The sequence below is a fragment of the Anabrus simplex genome, chromosome 1 (assembly GCF_040414725.1).
Source record: "Anabrus simplex isolate iqAnaSimp1 chromosome 1, ASM4041472v1, whole genome shotgun sequence".
NCBI classification, from domain to species: Eukaryota; Metazoa; Arthropoda; class Insecta; order Orthoptera; family Tettigoniidae; genus Anabrus; species Anabrus simplex.
Window position 1 is genome coordinate 1,117,479,016 of NC_090265.1, and position 17,554 is coordinate 1,117,496,569.

Below are 17,554 nucleotides of genomic sequence, written 5' to 3' on the forward strand. Positions count from 1 at the left end.
TGGGTTGAACCTTAACCCTGTGTTACACAGTTTTAACTCTGAATCTGACTATTCATTCTGTTTCATCAAAAAGGTTTAGTTTTAACTCTAGGTTAAGGTCCTTTCACCTGGGTTAAACTGTTTACTTGAGGCTTAAAGCAAAATGGCTACTGTAAATCAGGCATTGGATGCAGAATTGCTTCTTCATTTAGACATGTTAAATTTTCAAAATCTATTTGAGGAACTATTTCTGAAGAGGTATATATACCGTCAAAATCTGGCATCAGTAAGGTCGTTGATGAAATTCGCGAGAGGTTAGAATACATAATAGACAGAAACAAGTCTCTCTCTCTCTTCTATACTGCAGGTAACGTTTGCATTAATATTTTACATTATGGGGTCGTTTCATACCTGGTAATGTTTGGAGACAAAACTGGATATCAAAAGCTACCATCAGCAGAATGGTCTCTAAAATGTCTGCAGCTATATAACATTAATATTTTTGTAGAATTTTTAGTTTTTTGCTAGTTCGCACTATTAGGTGGGCAATGTTATTAAATTACCCTGTAATTTCTTTCTGACCGAGCTTGATAGCTGCAGTTACTTAAGTACAGCCAGTATCCAGTAATCTGGAGATAGTGGGTTTGAGCCCCACTATCAGCAGCCCTGAAGATGGTTTTCCGTGCTTTCCCATTTTCACACCAGGCAAATGCCGGGGCTGTACCTTAATTAAGGCCATGGCTGCTTCCTTCCACTTCCTAGGTCTTTCCTATCCCATCGTCGCCATAAGACCTATCTGTTCTGTGTCGGTGCGACGTAAAGCAAAAAAAAAAAAAAAGAATTCTTTCTGTGTGTCCTTTTCTTTTTATCTTACATTATCAGTCTTCCTGCATTCTATAATGATTTGATACTTAGTGACTAATTCTGCAAGTAATGTTTTATTTGTGCTTCACTTTCTCTTCTGAATCTCTTCCATTTTTTTGAACCACTGCTCCCAGGCCTATTATGAAAGAATAATTCAGGCTACTGCGGAACTGCAGAAGAAAACAAAATACTGTGAAAAAAGAAACAAATGAATCTCACAGGAAGAGTGTTCATAACCTTTAATTTTCAATCTCAGCCTCCTTGAATGATAAGGTACCGTAGCTGCTTCCAGCAAGGATTAATATGGTGTTAGTTAACCCTCCGCCGAAATAGCTTGGTGAAATGTGTGCTCACAAGAACGAGTTACAATATTAAACCCATGTAAACACACCGAGGGTTAGAGTATATTTAACCCCCCTGGATGAAACCAGGCCTAAGTCCACTGACATGGTGCTAGCGTATTCAGGACCTTCAAATACCATTGGACTGATTGAAGATTGAACCAACACTGTTGAGATTAAACCCGCCAACTTGAGTTCATTGTCAGAGGGCCAGTGCTGAGTTACTCAGCCTGACACTTTACTGGTAAAACTGTCAACAACAAATAGGACTTGGCAACAATGAAACCAAAGCTGGAACATAGGCCTCATTGCACCATGGTAGACAGCTTCTGCCACTACTTATTTCTATCAAGTATTTTGTATCTGCCCCCGACTTGAACTTTCTGCCATTGATCAGATCAAAAATTGGATGTATGGTTTTTCAGGCGTTTGCTGTGGAAAAATATCTAATTCCCTTCATGGGAATTTAGTATTACCATTTCTGCCATTGAGCGAGTGGCTGCAGGTTTTGGGTCGCGTAGCGATCAGCTTCCATTCGGTACATAGTGGCTTCGCACTCTACTGTCGGCAGCCTTGAAGATGGTTGTGGGGAGACCTCGAAGTGATACCTACCTCTTACTCTAGCTGTTGCTGCTGCTGCTGCTGCTACTACTACTACTGCTACTAGTACTGCTACTGCTACTACTACTACTACTACTACTACTACTACTACTACTACTACTACTACTACTACGCAGTGCTAGCTGTGTTGTATTAGACTAGTATAGTCACTTAATGAGAGTTTTATAATGACTGATTTCAATGATAATGATGCTCCTTCAGAGAGTCGAAGAAACTATGGTGTGGTAGGTGTAATTTTACGTACCACAAGTGCCCTGTTGGAACCTAGTTATTCCAATTTCTGAATGAAAAGCAACTAAGTTATATGATTAGAAGGAATGCTTGGATTACGGCACTGAAGCAGGAAACAACTGACCGAAAACCATGAGTCCTGCTCATAAGTTGGCATTTTGTTTATGGTTTACCTAGAAGAGTTCCTGATAGTCCAAGATACATAACTTACCATTGCTATATATGACCCTCAACAGGTTTACACAACTCTGTTCACATTCGGCAGGGCACAACTGAGGGGGATATGGCGAGATATAAAAGAAGAAAGCTGACAAGGAGGTATGTTACTATTGAAGGAGAAAAGGCCAGTAATGCAGAATTTGCTGCTTGCTTATCCAGTGTTATAAATGAAGTTGTTTTGTTATTCTGGTGCCTCTAGTGGCTAGACTGGTAAACTGTTGGAATAATAATAATAATAATAATAATAATAATAATAATAATAATAATAATAATAATAATAATAATAATAATAATAATAATAATAATAATAATAATAATAATTTTGTGTGGCTATTTCTAGCCGAGTGCAGCCCTTGTAAGGCAGACCCTCCGATGAGGGTGGGCGGCATCTGTCATGTGTAGATAACTGTGTGTTATTGTGGTGAATGATAGTGTTGTGTGTGGTGTGTGAGTTGCAGGGATGTTGGGGACAGCACAAACACCCAGCCCCCGGGCCATTGGAATTAACCAATGAAGGTTAAAATCCCCGACCCGGCCGGGAATCAAACCCGGGACCCTCTGAACTGAAGGCCAGTATGCTGACCATTCAGCCAACGAGTCGGACAACTGTTGGAATGGCAGCTGTGTATTCTCCCAAATCAGTTTTTACATGTAAAATGGATTCAACAGTCATTAGCGTTGAATTCAATGAAATAAAATGGGATATAAGCTACTTAACAGTTATTCTACTTTAAGGAAAGGTGCACATCTTAAAAACCGTAACCGTGTTATGCACAAAAAAAAAAAAAAAAACAAAAAAAAAAAAAAAAAAAAAAACACCACAGAAATTTCAGGGAGCTGCCTGAGGGAAACACACATTAACCCCTTAAGCGGGGAGCTCAGTACACACCGGCTCACTCCCAGGTGGGGAGCGATTTTCCTGATTGAAGAAAATATTTAATTACTTGATTGAAAACAATCATAGACTAAAATGAGCTATTGAAGGGTCCTAAGAGAAATATTTACTTGAATACAATGTATTTAATTGTTGAAAAATCCTATTATTTTGATTTTTCAATACTTTGTGCAAGAACGTAACGAGTGCTTTCATACTGCGATATCGAGCTTTCTTCTTCCTAATAGCAAAGCTCTGGTTTACGTTTATACAGTAACTTTTACCTGAATATTTTAGGCAGTTTACAACAATCTCTGCCTGAAAATAAATGTTTCTGTATATGCAAATTGTAGATTTACAAAGTTTACATGTACTTAAACAATTTACATTGGAATAAATTATAATGCGCATGAAATTTTCTGTTATGTTGTTTAGCGCTTTTGAGGGATCAAGTTTATATAGCCTAGCTACAATTCATAACTGACACACACGGACTATATTACACTACAATTCAGGTAATATTGACAGTATTTACAGTCTTCACAGTGTTATGTGTCTTACAGCTGTTCATTACGATACACACGGAAGCAGATCATGTTATATAACCTGTCTCGGCTTCGCATAATTTATATGATTCCATTCCGAAATGTGATCGTTTTCTTGGTATGTAAACTTTCCATCATAGCCACCCTTTCCATACCAAGAGGTTCTCATCAATTGGCACTTTGCCATCAGGGTTATTGGCTTCCGAATTTTTTTGATTGATTGATTGATTGATTGATTGATTGATTGATTGATTGATTGATTGATTGATTAGTCAAATACTGGATTTGTCTTATACATTTTGGGAGGAAATTGTCCATTGTTCACCTCATTGTCAGAGATATGTAAAAAGCTGTGGAGGAAAATCTTATAAAATAATAATAATAATAATAATAATAATAATAATAATAATAATAATAATAATAATAATAATAATAATAATAATAATAATAATAATAATAATAATAATGTTATTGGCTTTGCGTCCCACTAACTACTTTTATGGTTTTCGGGGACGCTGAGGTGCCGGAATTTAGTCCCAAAGGAGTTCTTTTGCATGCCAGTAAATTTACTGACAAGTAGCTGACGTATTTGAGCACCTTCAAATACTACCGGTCTGAGCCCGAATATACCCTGCCAAGTTGGGGTAAGAAGGCCGGCCAGCTCCCCAACCGTCTGGGTCACTCAGCCTGGCGAGAAAAATCTCTTCTGTGTCATCAGCTCATAGAAAGTAGGCGTAGTGAACAAGCGATTGCGAGAAATATAGTGTTCTAATTTAGGTTTCTGTACAATCCCCTGCGGCAACAGTAAAGAAGCTTTATTTTGTCCTTATTTGTTCAGATCGGGTCTTGATATCAACTCGTTCGTTTCATCTTACCAAGCTGGGCATCTTTTGTCTATTCAGCTATGTTCTGGCATATCTCGTCATAAAAAGTGTAGAAACTGACCCGTTTGACCGTTCTCCACTATTCATAAACATTGAGTGACTTTACTTATCATTGCGTGTGCCGTACTACCTTTCATAATATTACGTACTGTTTTATTTTAAGTGACTCACAATTTCTACCCCCATCATCAATTTATATTTCATCTTATACCGATCCAGAGTCCACTTATTCTTTTTCATATGCATTGTTTTTCTTGTTTTTTATGTTTTGAACGGCTGACGATGACCTGGACTAGGGTCGAAACCGGTCCCATTTCTAATCACTATTAAATAAGAATGTAATCACTACATTCCTTTCTTTTATGTATTGAATAGGTTGAACCTCTTTTTCAATTATTTAATTTTTAACGATAAAAAGTTATTGAAATATTTCGTTCGGTTTTGTTTTCTTAAAAAATTCTCCCTTTACATCACGATGGAATTTTGGATCAAAGCGAACTTTCTCTGTCAATTTTCAGTATAAGTTGACGAAGAACTTGCACTGGTTGGATTGTAATCAGCATTATCATTATCACTGTCACTGTCATAATCGCTACTTGAACTGGAATCAAACACGTGTTTTCTCTTTCGTGACTGCTGAACATTCGCATCAGCTGGGCACGAACCCTGTACATTCGAGCCTGAAGTACTTATTCCAGGTAAGTTCCTGTCACTTACAAATTCCCCTTAGGCAGAACTTACTTCACTAAGATCACTATTCTCCCCACTAAATTCCAACATTTCGTTTATCATGACCCGCAAATCATCTTCCTGTAACGGTGGGGGCCGGTAAAATTCATTTTAGATATTTTAGCAGGGAAAATGTAAGAAAAAGGATTGAATAGAACCCTGGTCTCTGCAGTTTGGACGGAAATCATGAAATGTGCCTGTATTATGAATGCGTACGATAATAAATGTTGTGTAACTTGCGGTAAACACACAGTCCAGTCGTGAAGGAAGTTATCGAGTCTGGGAATAATAAATCAGGTCACAGTTCTCAAATGTCATCAGAGAGGTCAGTTCAGTATCATAATCTCTAGAAATCCCTTCTACAGCAATATTATTACATCCAAGGGGCGATTAGGTGATGAGCTAAAGCTTCAGCGCGAAGCTATTAGGCCTTAGGTCGTTCTTGCCCGGACATAAGCTGCGTTCTTTATGATGCAACTCGTGGATGACACATTGGTACTGGGAGAACATGTTTAAAAAAAATAACACCAGAGGGCAGACTCATCCAGAATACGCTGCTGAAAAAGAAATAAACTTCTGCGGGCAGGCAACTGAGAAAAAAATATAATTTGAATCAGCGGATATATCCGCGTTCCCCACCGAGCAAGTGACTTGTAGCTGCGGATCTCGCCGCATCGCCCACCGAACGGGTTAACCAGCCACCTGACATTATCAAACTCAAGCTTATATTTATGATTTTGCATTCTGATTACACTACGTACTTGAAAGGGAAAATTGTTGAACGGTTGCTTCACCACAAACAAAACTAATGACCGCGTTATTTGTCAGCCAACATTGAAGGCTTATATTCACTTTGCCAGGTTGAACTATGCAATAATGCAAAACATACAGAATGTGTCTTGTCAAAAGTATCACAGAACGAGTGTGAAAAAGGAATATCAGGCCACTTGTAACTTTATCATTGAGAAAACAGCCTGTGATGCAGTTGAGTACAGTGAAAGTGTTACAGCGCTATGGAATTGCATAATCAGACTTAACTGGAGAAACATTCACAAGACACCTGAAAGAGAGAACCACACACTCACTATTGGCAATGAACAACATAATGAACATAGTCCTAATAGGCCTCGTAGTCGGTAATCTTTTGTCAGGAAATTGCTCTTGATACATGCGTTGTGACACGAATGTGTTCCAAGTAATCAGCTTCATTTTCCGTATCAAAATTTAATCACTAAATTATATACTATTGAGAATCTTCCACCGTTTTGATACTTTATTTTGCCTTTTGGCAAATTTTTTTATTTATATGTTAACAGTACATGTTTCGTTCCTTGTTTAGGAACATCCTCAGCTGTTATAGTGGCTTAGGTGAATGGTTAAGATTTTAAAATACATAGATTTACAAATACATTGATTCACTTAAAAACTAAATACGAATTAAGATAGATGATATTAAAAACAGTGTGGGGTTAGTGTGTTACTGGTATGAGAGCATATGATTACATGGTTGATTGACTTAAAACTATGTCTATTCATTAGAATAGTTGTTCAAAAAATTTTTCACTTTGTTACATAAAAAGTCTGTATGCAATTAAAATTCTTTAAAAAATGTTTGACTTCATAACATGTGCAAAGCAGCATCAAACGTCCCTCCAGGGTCACAGTAGAATCGGAATTCAGCTATAGCAAGAAATTTGAAACGAGGCTCCCTTCACATTAATAGATCAGCAATCAGCTCCAAAAGTTTCCACATTAGTCTCAGTCAAAAGCACTATAAGCAAGCACACAACATACAACAACTTACCTGGAAGGAAAGGAAGAAAAACTTTCAACAATTCGAACAATGTTATGAAGTCAAACATTTTTTAAAGAATTTTAATTGCATACAGACTTTTTATGTAACAAAGTGAAAAATTTTTTGAACAACTATTCTAATGAATAGACATAGTTTTAAGTCAATCAACCATGTAATCATATGCTCTCATACCAGTAACACACTAACCCCACACTGTTTTTAATATCATCTATCTTAATTCGTATTTAGTTTTTAAGTGAATCAATGTATTTGTAAATCTATGTATTTTAAAATCTTAACCATTCACCTAAGCCACTATAACAGCTGAGGATGTTCCTAAACAAGGAACGAAACTTGTACTGTTAACATATAAATAAAAAATTTGCCAAAAGGCAAAATAAAGTATCAAAACGGTGGAAGATTCTCAATAGTGTAAAATTTAGTGACGAATGTGTTCTCCATTAATTAGTAACATATCAATGTACTTGTCTCTGGAATACATCATGAGTGTATGAATAAGTGCTGTGATGTGACCTGGTAGATGTGGATGAACACTGTGTTCTCCCCGTTACAATGGGGTACGATCTATAATTCAAAACAACTGCATAAGATTGAATTGGATTCGACCTACTACACTTCTGATACTCAGATACCGCTAGCGACCAGCACATTTCCGACTCATCCACAAAGACAACATACGTGATACTCACCAGAAGTGTAGTACTAAATTACGGCCCTTCCACCCTGAAAATTATTATTATTATTATTATTATTATTATTATTATTATTATTATTATTATTATTATTTGGTAGTGTTTTAATGTCGCACTAACACAATAAAGGTTTTCGCCTCTGCAAGGATGGAAAAGGGCTAGTATTGAGAAAGTACTGGCCACGGCTTTAATTAAGGTACAAGTCCTAGTATTTGCCTGGTGCAAGAATTGGAATCCACAGAAACCATCTTCAGGGCTGCCGACGATGAAATTCGAACACAGCACAACATGCAGCCAACTCGCTCGGTCCCTCGAACGTTAATATCCGCACCAGTGTTTTGAGTCATGGTTTACGGCATTTACATTTCTACCATTACAGATCAAGTGGCATAACTTAGTAATTCGATCATGTTGTGGGTACATTTGTTCATGTGCTATTTCAAGAAGTAGTAAATCACGTTTTTGTACTGTTGCCCATAAGACTGGGCAAGGAAGTTGAGCATAGTCCTTTTTGCTTTGTTAGTTCCACGGCTAATTTACATTGTTGACACAACCATGAACAACAACATTCAATACATCTTGCTTTAAACCCTGCTTGTCACCTTCTTAACACAATAAAACTATGCAGGATTGTTCACAAAGTGTGTGTTTGACATATGTGCATTGAAAAGAAATACAAGAAATATTTAAGGGCAAGGTGTATAAAAAACTTACAAATATAAATTAAGTGAAATGTGTGAACTGGATTTACTTTTATATAAATTCTAATTAAGATGACATCACCAGTGCCTAAACAGGCAACAGAACAAGCAACTTTGTAACTTTGGTAAAAGTCATTTCCAGTTATTTAGTTCTAAGCTAAATTCTGCTTTCTGTAGAAGCAAGAAAATGTATTCAGAATTTTCTTCCAAGTTCCGTTAGGATAATTTAAAGAATTATTATAATAACACTTTGATATGCTAAAGCCACTATTTTTTGCTATTACAAGTCAGAGTAACCCTAAAGTTATAAATAAAAATCTAGCGAAACAATTTAATCATAGAGATTGAAAATATCAAATCAAAAAAATGAGAGGTATTCACCGACTTTTCATTCATTAAATCATCACCATTTTGCCCCAGCATGACAGTGGGGTAATAAGTTGACACACCACACTTTTCCAAGGGGAAATGGAAATTCATGTCTCCCCTAGTGCACTGTCACTCCATTTTGCTTCAAAGAAGGCTGTGCAATGGTATTCTTAACAGTGTACTAGCCAACTTCTTAGAGAAGTGTGGCATTTCAACTGTCCACTGTCACACTGGCGTAAAACACTAATTATTTTATGACTGAAAAAAACTGAACCTGCCTCTGTGGTGTAGTGGTTAGTATGATTAGCTGCCACCCCCAGAGGCCGGGATTCAATTCCCACTCTGCCACGATATTTGAAAAGTGGTACAAGGACTGAAATGGGGTTTACTCAGCTTCAGGGTGTCAACTGAGTAGAGGGGGTTCGATTCCCACCTCAGCCATCCTCAAAGTGGTTTTCCATGGTTTCCCACTTCTCCAGACAAATGCTGGGATGGTATCTAACTTAAGGCCACTGTTGCTTCCTTCCCTCCTCCTTGCCTATCCCTTCCAACCTCCCCAACCTCCACAAGACCCTTGTTCAGCATAACAGGTGAGGCCGCCTGGGCAAGGTACTGGTCCTCTTCTCTAGTTGTATCTCTGACCAAATGTCTCACACTCTGGGACCCTGCCCTTGAGCCATTAGAGGTGGGATCCTTCATTGAGTCCGGGGGAGAAACCAAACCTGAATGGCAAACTAACTAAAAAGATGAGAAAAGCCTGAACAATTTCAGTTTTTGTTGATTTTATAAGTACCGAGCTCGATAGCTGCAGTCGCTTAAGTGCGGCCAGTATCCAGTATTCGGGAGATAGTAGGTTCGAACCCCACTGTCGGCAGCCCTGAAGGTGGTTTTCCGTGGTTTCCCATTTTCACACCAGGCAAGTGCTGGGGTTGTACCTTAATTAAGGCCACAGCCGCTTCCTTCCCCTCTCCTAGCCCTTTCCTGTCCTATCGTCGCCGTAAGACCTATCTGTGTCGGTGCAACGTAAAGCAAGTAGCAAAAAAATAAATAAATATAAGTTTAGCATCTGGGAAAAACTGTCTATACACAGACAAATACATGAGTCTACGGAGATTTTCTTCTGTAATGTTTGCTGCAATTATAAGCTTATTCATCTACTAATGTTATTCCACGCCATATCTTCATTGACAGCTCACAACATATCGCTTATGATATAGATGTTGATTCCCATAGGAAACCTGAAATATTTGTCCCAAATGAGTAAATTTATGATGGCCAGACAAGCATCAATTTTTGAAAATGAGATCAAGTCTCTTATAGTGCATTGGCACTGCCGGTGGCTCCAAGTAGCCTACGCAGCGGCCTCCACGGTATGCACTGGCCATGTGTTTTTGTAGGTGTGCTATTTACTAAGTGATGAGCCTAACTTAGCACACTGGAGCAAAATGCTGGCAACCAGGAATGAGTTAGCTGAAAAAATTTTTAATATCCAATACTGGATAAACTATATTGGTATTACATATCGCTTAGTCAAACAGGTCGTCTCTTTACTCCCAAGTTTTCCCAGCTCAAAGTTTGCAACATTTTCATCCCTTGGCCGATGTGTTTCCTCTCTGCATAGTTTTTCATTATACAAAAGATAACAAGAGCCACATGTCTCTGAGGTTCACTCAGCCTACACCGGAAGTTAGTACTATGTTAATTCCTATGAGCAAGGGCAGCTTCGATTCATTATTTCGTAACTGAAAAATAATATCTTTCCAATGAACCAAACATGCCTTTGCTGCCTTAGGTAGTCAGCTCCTAAATAAATCTGAGTGCTAGCGGTTATTTAAGCAACTTTGCTAACAAGCTTCTTATTCATGCCCCAAGGGCATAGGTATATTCAGTCCTATGGACACAGCATTTTCTTGTTGTGCCTCTAAACAATGCTATGTGACGATTCTGTAGGTAAAATGCAATAATATTTCACAGAGTAGCGTCTATAGATTCAATGACTTATGGTTAGGAAACTAGTGGTGGAAAATAGCATGGCAAATTAAATTTGGGCATGAGTGAGTTTTCTAAAACAGTCTATTACTTTAAGGAATTATCAAATAAATTACTTCAGAAATAGGATTCCAGAGTTCAGTATATGTGAATAGCGGGCTTTTCTATTTGAGAGACTTACTTGGTAGGATTGGTCGACGCTGAGTATATCTGTGTGCTGAGCGAGTTGTTGTTACACCCTTGTCCTCCACAGATAATATTTTGAGTGTCCAGTTCACTGAAGTTGAGACCTGATTTCAGCACGAAGTAGACAGGTGGACCCATACTCAGCAGATCATTCATGTACTGGAACACATAGGTGACCAAAAAGCTTGAGGAACGGATGCTTAATGATGGATATATTAAATCAAAATGTGTATATCTGGTTCTTAACTATTTTTAATTCACAATAATGAATTTAAAAATGAATTAAAAAGAAAAGACCTGGAGTAAAATGTTTAATATGGTATTTCATCTTTCATGCCCTTTTAATTTTTACTCAGCTATACCAACAGAAATATTTATCCATTTTACTTTTGTACTCAATTTCTGTGCAGCAAGTATCCATATATCAAACATAAAATTTATACACTGAATACACTTTTTTATTATTTTTAGATCTCCCAACACTTTACTAGAGTCAGCAACATGCTGTACTCAGGTGAGGGCACACTACAACCCTTACAGTACCTACGATGTTTCTATCATTACACGGTGTATCAACATCAGATATGTTTACAACGGCAGTGTTTGGTCTAGCCCACACTTTCAATAAACTCTGTACCAACTGACTGAAAGTATGAGGACATTCTGTTTGTGCGATGATGCTATGAATATTCTACTTCTGGCCATTTTCTCACACTCTGAGGGATTGCAAGTGCGAACTGTGTCACAGATTGTTGGTTACAAGGATAATGTCCAGATAGAGGAGGAGCCTAAGGCTAAAGAAGTATTAAGATTTACATATGATAACAATGACATTTACAATAAGATACAACAGTTGAAAACTAGAAAAGTGGCTGGAATTGATAAGATTTCTGGGGATATACTAAAGACAATTGGTTGGGATATAGTACCATATCTGAAGTACTTATTTGATTATTGTTTGGTCGGAGGAGCTATACCAGATGAATGGAGAGTTGCTATAGTAGCTCCTGTGTATAAAGGAAAGGGTGATAGACATAAAGCTGAAAATTACAGGCCAGTAAGTTTGACATGCATTGTATGTAAGCTTTGGGAAGGCATTCTTTCTGATTATATTAGACATGTTTGTGAAATTAATAACTGGTTCGATAGAAGGCAGTTCGGTTTTAGGAAAGGTTATTCCACTGAAGCTCAACTTGTAGGATTCCAGCAAGATATAGCAGATATCTTGGATTCAGGAGGTCAAATGGACTGTATCGCGATTGACCTGTCTAAAGCATTTGATAGGGTGGATCATGCGAGACTACTGGCAGAAATGAGTGCAATTGGACTAGACAAAAGAGTGACTGAATGGGTTGCTATATTTATAGAAAATATATCTCAGAGAATTAGAGTAGGTGAAGCTTTATCTGACCCTGTAATAATTAAGAGGGGAATTCCTCAAGGGAGTATTATCGGGCCTTTATGTTTTCTTATATATATAAATGATATGAGTAAAGGAGTGGAATCAGAGTTAAGGCTTTTTGCGGATGATGTTATTCTCTATAGAGTAATAAATAAGTTACAAGATTGTGAGCAACTGCACGTGACCTCGAAAATGTTGTCAGATGGACAGCAGGCATTGGTATGTTGATAAATGGGGTTAAAAATCAGGTTGTGAGTTTCACAAATAGGAAAAGTCCTCTCAGTTTTAATTACTGTGTTGATGGGGTGAAAGTTCCTTTTGGGGATTATTGTAAGTATCTAGGTGTTAATATAATTGGGGTAATCACATAAATGGGATTGTAAATAAAGGGTACAGATCTCTGCACATGGTTATGAGGGTGTTTAGGGATTGTAGTAAGGATGTAAAGGAGAGGGCATATAAGTCTCTGGTAAGACCCCAACTAGAGTATGGTTCCAGTGTATGGGACCCTCACCAGGATTACCTGATTCAAGGACTGGAAAAAATCCAAAGAAAAGCAGCTCGGTTTGTTCTGGGTGATTTCCGACAAAAGAGTAGCGTTACAAAAATGTTGCAAAGTTTGGGTTGGGAGGAACTGAGAGAAAGAAGAAGAGCTGCCCAACTAAGTGGTATGTTCCGAGCTGTCAGCGGAGAGATGGCGTGGAATGACATTAGTAGACGAATAAGTTTGAGTGGTGTTTATAAAAGTAGGAAAGATCACAATATGAAGATAAAGTTGGAATTCAAGAGGACAAACTGGGGCAAATATTCATTTATAGGAAGGGGAGTTAGGGATTGGAATAACTTACCAAGGGAGATGTTCAATAAATTTCCAATTTCTTTGAAAGCATTTAGAAAAAGGCTAGGAAAACAACAGATAGGGAATCTGCCACCTGGGCGACTGCCCTAAATGCAAATCAGTATTGACTGATTGACAGATGTGGACTTGAACCAGCTTTATGGCCAAATGCTCTTCTTAAAACCATTTTCTTCCCATCTTAGCATCAGTGAAAACATGTATGAGTTATTGAGACATTAAAAGTTGCGTGCAAAAATTATTATTATTATTATTATTATTATTATTATTATTATTATTATTATTATTATTATTATTATTATTATTATTATTATTATTATTATTATTATTATTATTATATTTGATCAGAAATAATCTGCACCATATGTGACAGTAGATGGTACTACCTGCGACTGTCTGGCCGAGGGTCAAGTAGCTTCGGGCGGAGGAGTCCTTTTGGAAGTGGGGTGAAGCCTTTGTGCAGGGAATGGCACATAAATTCACCAGAAAGGAGAACATGGTCAACGGTTTGGATGGTGGAAAAGAACCCCAGTCCTAACTGCAGATAAAGCGGAATAACTTTTTCCTGTCAGCAACGTCTATACTTCACTGAAGCACTTGCAAAATGCGTCTGTTCACCTGAGGAGCAGCCTTAAGTTACACCTGGCAGAAGGTATAAAATGCCTCTGGGACTGGTGACCCCACCGTAATAATAGCCTATATATGATATGACACTTCTAAACTTGCCTCAGAAAAGTTAGGGTGTGTCCCATAAGCTACGCGCAGTTCTTTGGGTGATGGGGGAACTATGAAAAATGGGCGACCAGTAAGTAACATCATGAAGGTGGGCAAATTAACCTTATGACCCTGATAGAAAAGGCCAAAGAAATGGTGGATTTTATGAAGAAAGAGGGTATAGAAATGATGGGGATAAGCAAAGTTAAATGGAAGGGGAAAGGAAAGAAGGGAATGAGAAAAGGATATACCCTATACTGCAGTGTTGGCCAAGAGGCAAATAATAGTGGGACTGATAATTTCAAAACAGGTGGAGGAGTATGTGGTTATGATAGAGTACATAAACGACACCATAATGAAAATTGTACTGAGAATGAGGAACAAAGTGAAGGACTTCATAGGAGTGTATGCACCACAAACAGGGAACAAAGAGGAGGATGACATTGAGGAATTCCTGGAGAAACTAGAAAAGGAGATAACTGATATAGAAGTGATTATAATGGGAAACTTAAATGCACAGGTGGGAACAAAAGGTAAGGAATAAAGAAGGGGAGAAAGTAGTTGAGTTTTGTGGGAGGAATGGAATGATTGCAGGCAGCACATGATTTTGGAAGAAAAACAGCAGGAAAGTTAGAGATATGGCTGGGGTGACTGAAGAGTAAAATCAGTAATTGATTATTTTCTGGTGGAAATGACAAATCACAGACAGTTGATGGATGTAACAACTTTACCAGGAGAAGCATTTGATGAAGATCATAGAGTTGTACTAGCAAAAATGAGAGTGGAGAAAAGGGAAAAAATTTAAGGAGATAACAGAGAGTAAAATAAAAGTGTAGGAATTAAAAGATAAGAATGTACAGGAAAAATTTCCGGAGAGAGTTAAACAACAAATTCCAATTACTGAAGCAGAAAATGTGGAAGATGAATGATCCAACTACAAAAGGGCATTTGTAAGTGGGGCAGAAAGTGCCTGTGGTAAAAATTCAATGAGAGTGAAAGAAAATGAGACACCGTGGTGGAATGAGAAGGTAGGAGAAGCAGTGATAGAAAAGAAGAAAGCATAGCAAAGAATAAAATATTTAAAAAAAGCAAAAGGTAGTATCTTGATACTTAGAGGAAATATAAGAAATTGATAAGAGAAGAAAAGTTGCAAAGAATTTACACAAAAGATGGAAACTGATGAAGCTGGCAGTAAAAGGATGCTTTATGGAATTATACAGAGTAACAGGAAATAAAGTTTATATAAAGCTGATTAAAGAGGAAGGTGGAGAGTTGATAACATACCCAGAAGAAACAAAGGGAGGATGGAAGGACTATTTTGAGAATATGTGAGAAATTGTGCAGAGGATATGGTAGTAATATGGTGTGGTGACTCAACAGTAGCAGATGATATAACGATGTTAGAGGGGGAATTAGTAGCCCATAAAATGAAAATGGGGAAGGCGTCAGGGATGGATGAAATTAGTGTCGAAATGCTGCTGGACTCATTCAACTACAATGGATCTGAGCTATCAGAACCTCTAACATTTATGCAGCTTATCTGCACAACTGTGGAGCAGCTAGATTACACTTGCACCTTGTTCAAATACGTTTGCATTCTAACTTATTCATGCCTATAATTTCCATCTGGGTACACAAACTGTATAAATGGTGCAAGCCATGTACAACAACTGCATCAGCAGTGTACTGTTCGGCCTCATCCAACACGTCGTCTTGTTTCTGGAGCCGATCTTCCAGAGCCTTCAGTTCCCCTTTAAGCTTGGAGATGTCTTCGCTGGCCTGTTTCTTGAATACCTGGAACTCGGCACCAAGCGATTGGAGCATGTTCGGTGGGTTGGCGGCACTGACTGCTGAGTTGAGCTTGAAAGTCTTTTCATACAATCTTCGAAAGCCAATATCTTCTTAGCTACTTTTTTTACAGACATGGTAATTACTTTTTAAAGACACTTAAATATATAACTTTGTTAACACAGATTAGCACTTTCAGCTAATTAACTTCCAATTCAAAGAGGGTGTAGCAAGAGCAACTTTACTCTACCATCTCACTCAACGCCATCTTATTTTCGTTCTTCGAGAAAGACCCACCAGTGTCGGTCACTGGTTTGAGTCCGTGGCACATCAGTGAATATTACAGTTTGTATTTAAAGTCATCATATGAGGATAAGTGATTTGATTTTGGTTGAGATAGCGATCTGTGCTGTGAGGTATTTCATGGTTTTTGATGGTTTTTTTAATTGTATTTACTTTGTGATTTGTTGAGATTAGAAACAGCAGTGAGAGGAAGAAAGTAAGCGATAAATATGAGATAAGATATTATGAAAGTTATAATTGAAGTCAAGAGATTGTGTATTCCAATCATAGATTTTGTGGAATATTTGGTTAATCCTGGTGAGATTTGAACCAGTGGATGTTGTTAGCCTGAGAGAGGCCAGATTATAAGGTATTCGGAAGAAGACTGAATGAGCTTGCCTTGTCATGGAGATAGCGTATGGAACACTGACATATATGTTACGCCAGGGAGCGTTGAAAGGGATATGTTTATTTCAAAGTTAAGAGTCTCCTCGCTTCTGTGTCTGAATGTGAAAGAATATATCCTGTTGAGATAGGGTCATTGAAGATTAATTATGATGTTATTTTATCCAGTTCCAATTGATTAAAGTAGAACCACAGCACAAGGTTATTTGAATATTTAACGTCATCTGAATATCACTTTGGTTAGAAGTCAGGGCATTTCAAGTATGTTGTGATTGGATGTCTTGAGGGACATCGCTTTGATTCTCGACCGGGTTATTGGACTTGGGTTTTCACTGATGGTTGTCATCCTGGATTTATTTGTTTATATGTGTGATTTATAATTTCTTGTATGAGTATTTTGACAACGCAAATTCTGTTTTGTGGTTATTGTGACTTATTTGATTGTGGACTGAGTTCCATATGGTTGCCATGTCTTGAGGCAGGGGTTCCATTCCCACTGCAGTAGAGCCAATGTAGTTGTAAGTTTTTGGAGGATTTGTGTTTGTTTATGTTCTGTAGGGCCCTTCACTACATATTTATGATTAGTGTGATTTTATTAACGTATAATTCCATGTTGGTGGAATATAGTAATTAGACAGCTGGTTGTGTTTGTTTACAAGATTTAATTTTTAGTTGGATTTACTCATGTCATTATTAAATCAAATATGCTCACTCAGTCCGTGTTCGGTTCGGTGTAATAAATTGTAGGGATGATTCAGCAAAAATGATGATTTAATAATTTTTAATTTAATGGATTTAATGATTTCATTGTATTGATTTCATTTGATGTAATTTAATTTCATTTGTAAAGGGTAACACAGGTCAACTTTATTTTTGGAACAATGATGTTAGTAATTTAATGATGAAACCCAATAAGAGAATAAACAAAATTAAATGATATATAAAGAGTTACGTCAGTAAAATTGTGTGAGGGGCCGATGACCTTCAATGTTAGGCCCCTTAAAACAACAAGCATCATCATCATCATCATCATCATCATCATCATCAAAATTGTGTGATAAATCAAA

The 17,554-nt window shown here is 37.6% G+C and overlaps 1 protein-coding gene across 2 annotated transcripts in view; it reads right to left on the reverse strand.

The window, feature by feature from the left end:
* LOC136858195 (NPC intracellular cholesterol transporter 1 homolog 1b) overlaps positions 1–17,554 on the reverse strand; it is a 212,824-nt gene that overhangs the window by 37,742 nt on the left and 157,528 nt on the right. For both annotated transcript variants that reach the window (XM_068225409.1, XM_068225411.1), the window contains exon 18: positions 11,036–11,199. In XM_068225409.1, coding sequence (XP_068081510.1) covers positions 11,036–11,199 — 164 coding nt within the window. The remainder of the gene's footprint in view (positions 1–11,035; positions 11,200–17,554) is intronic.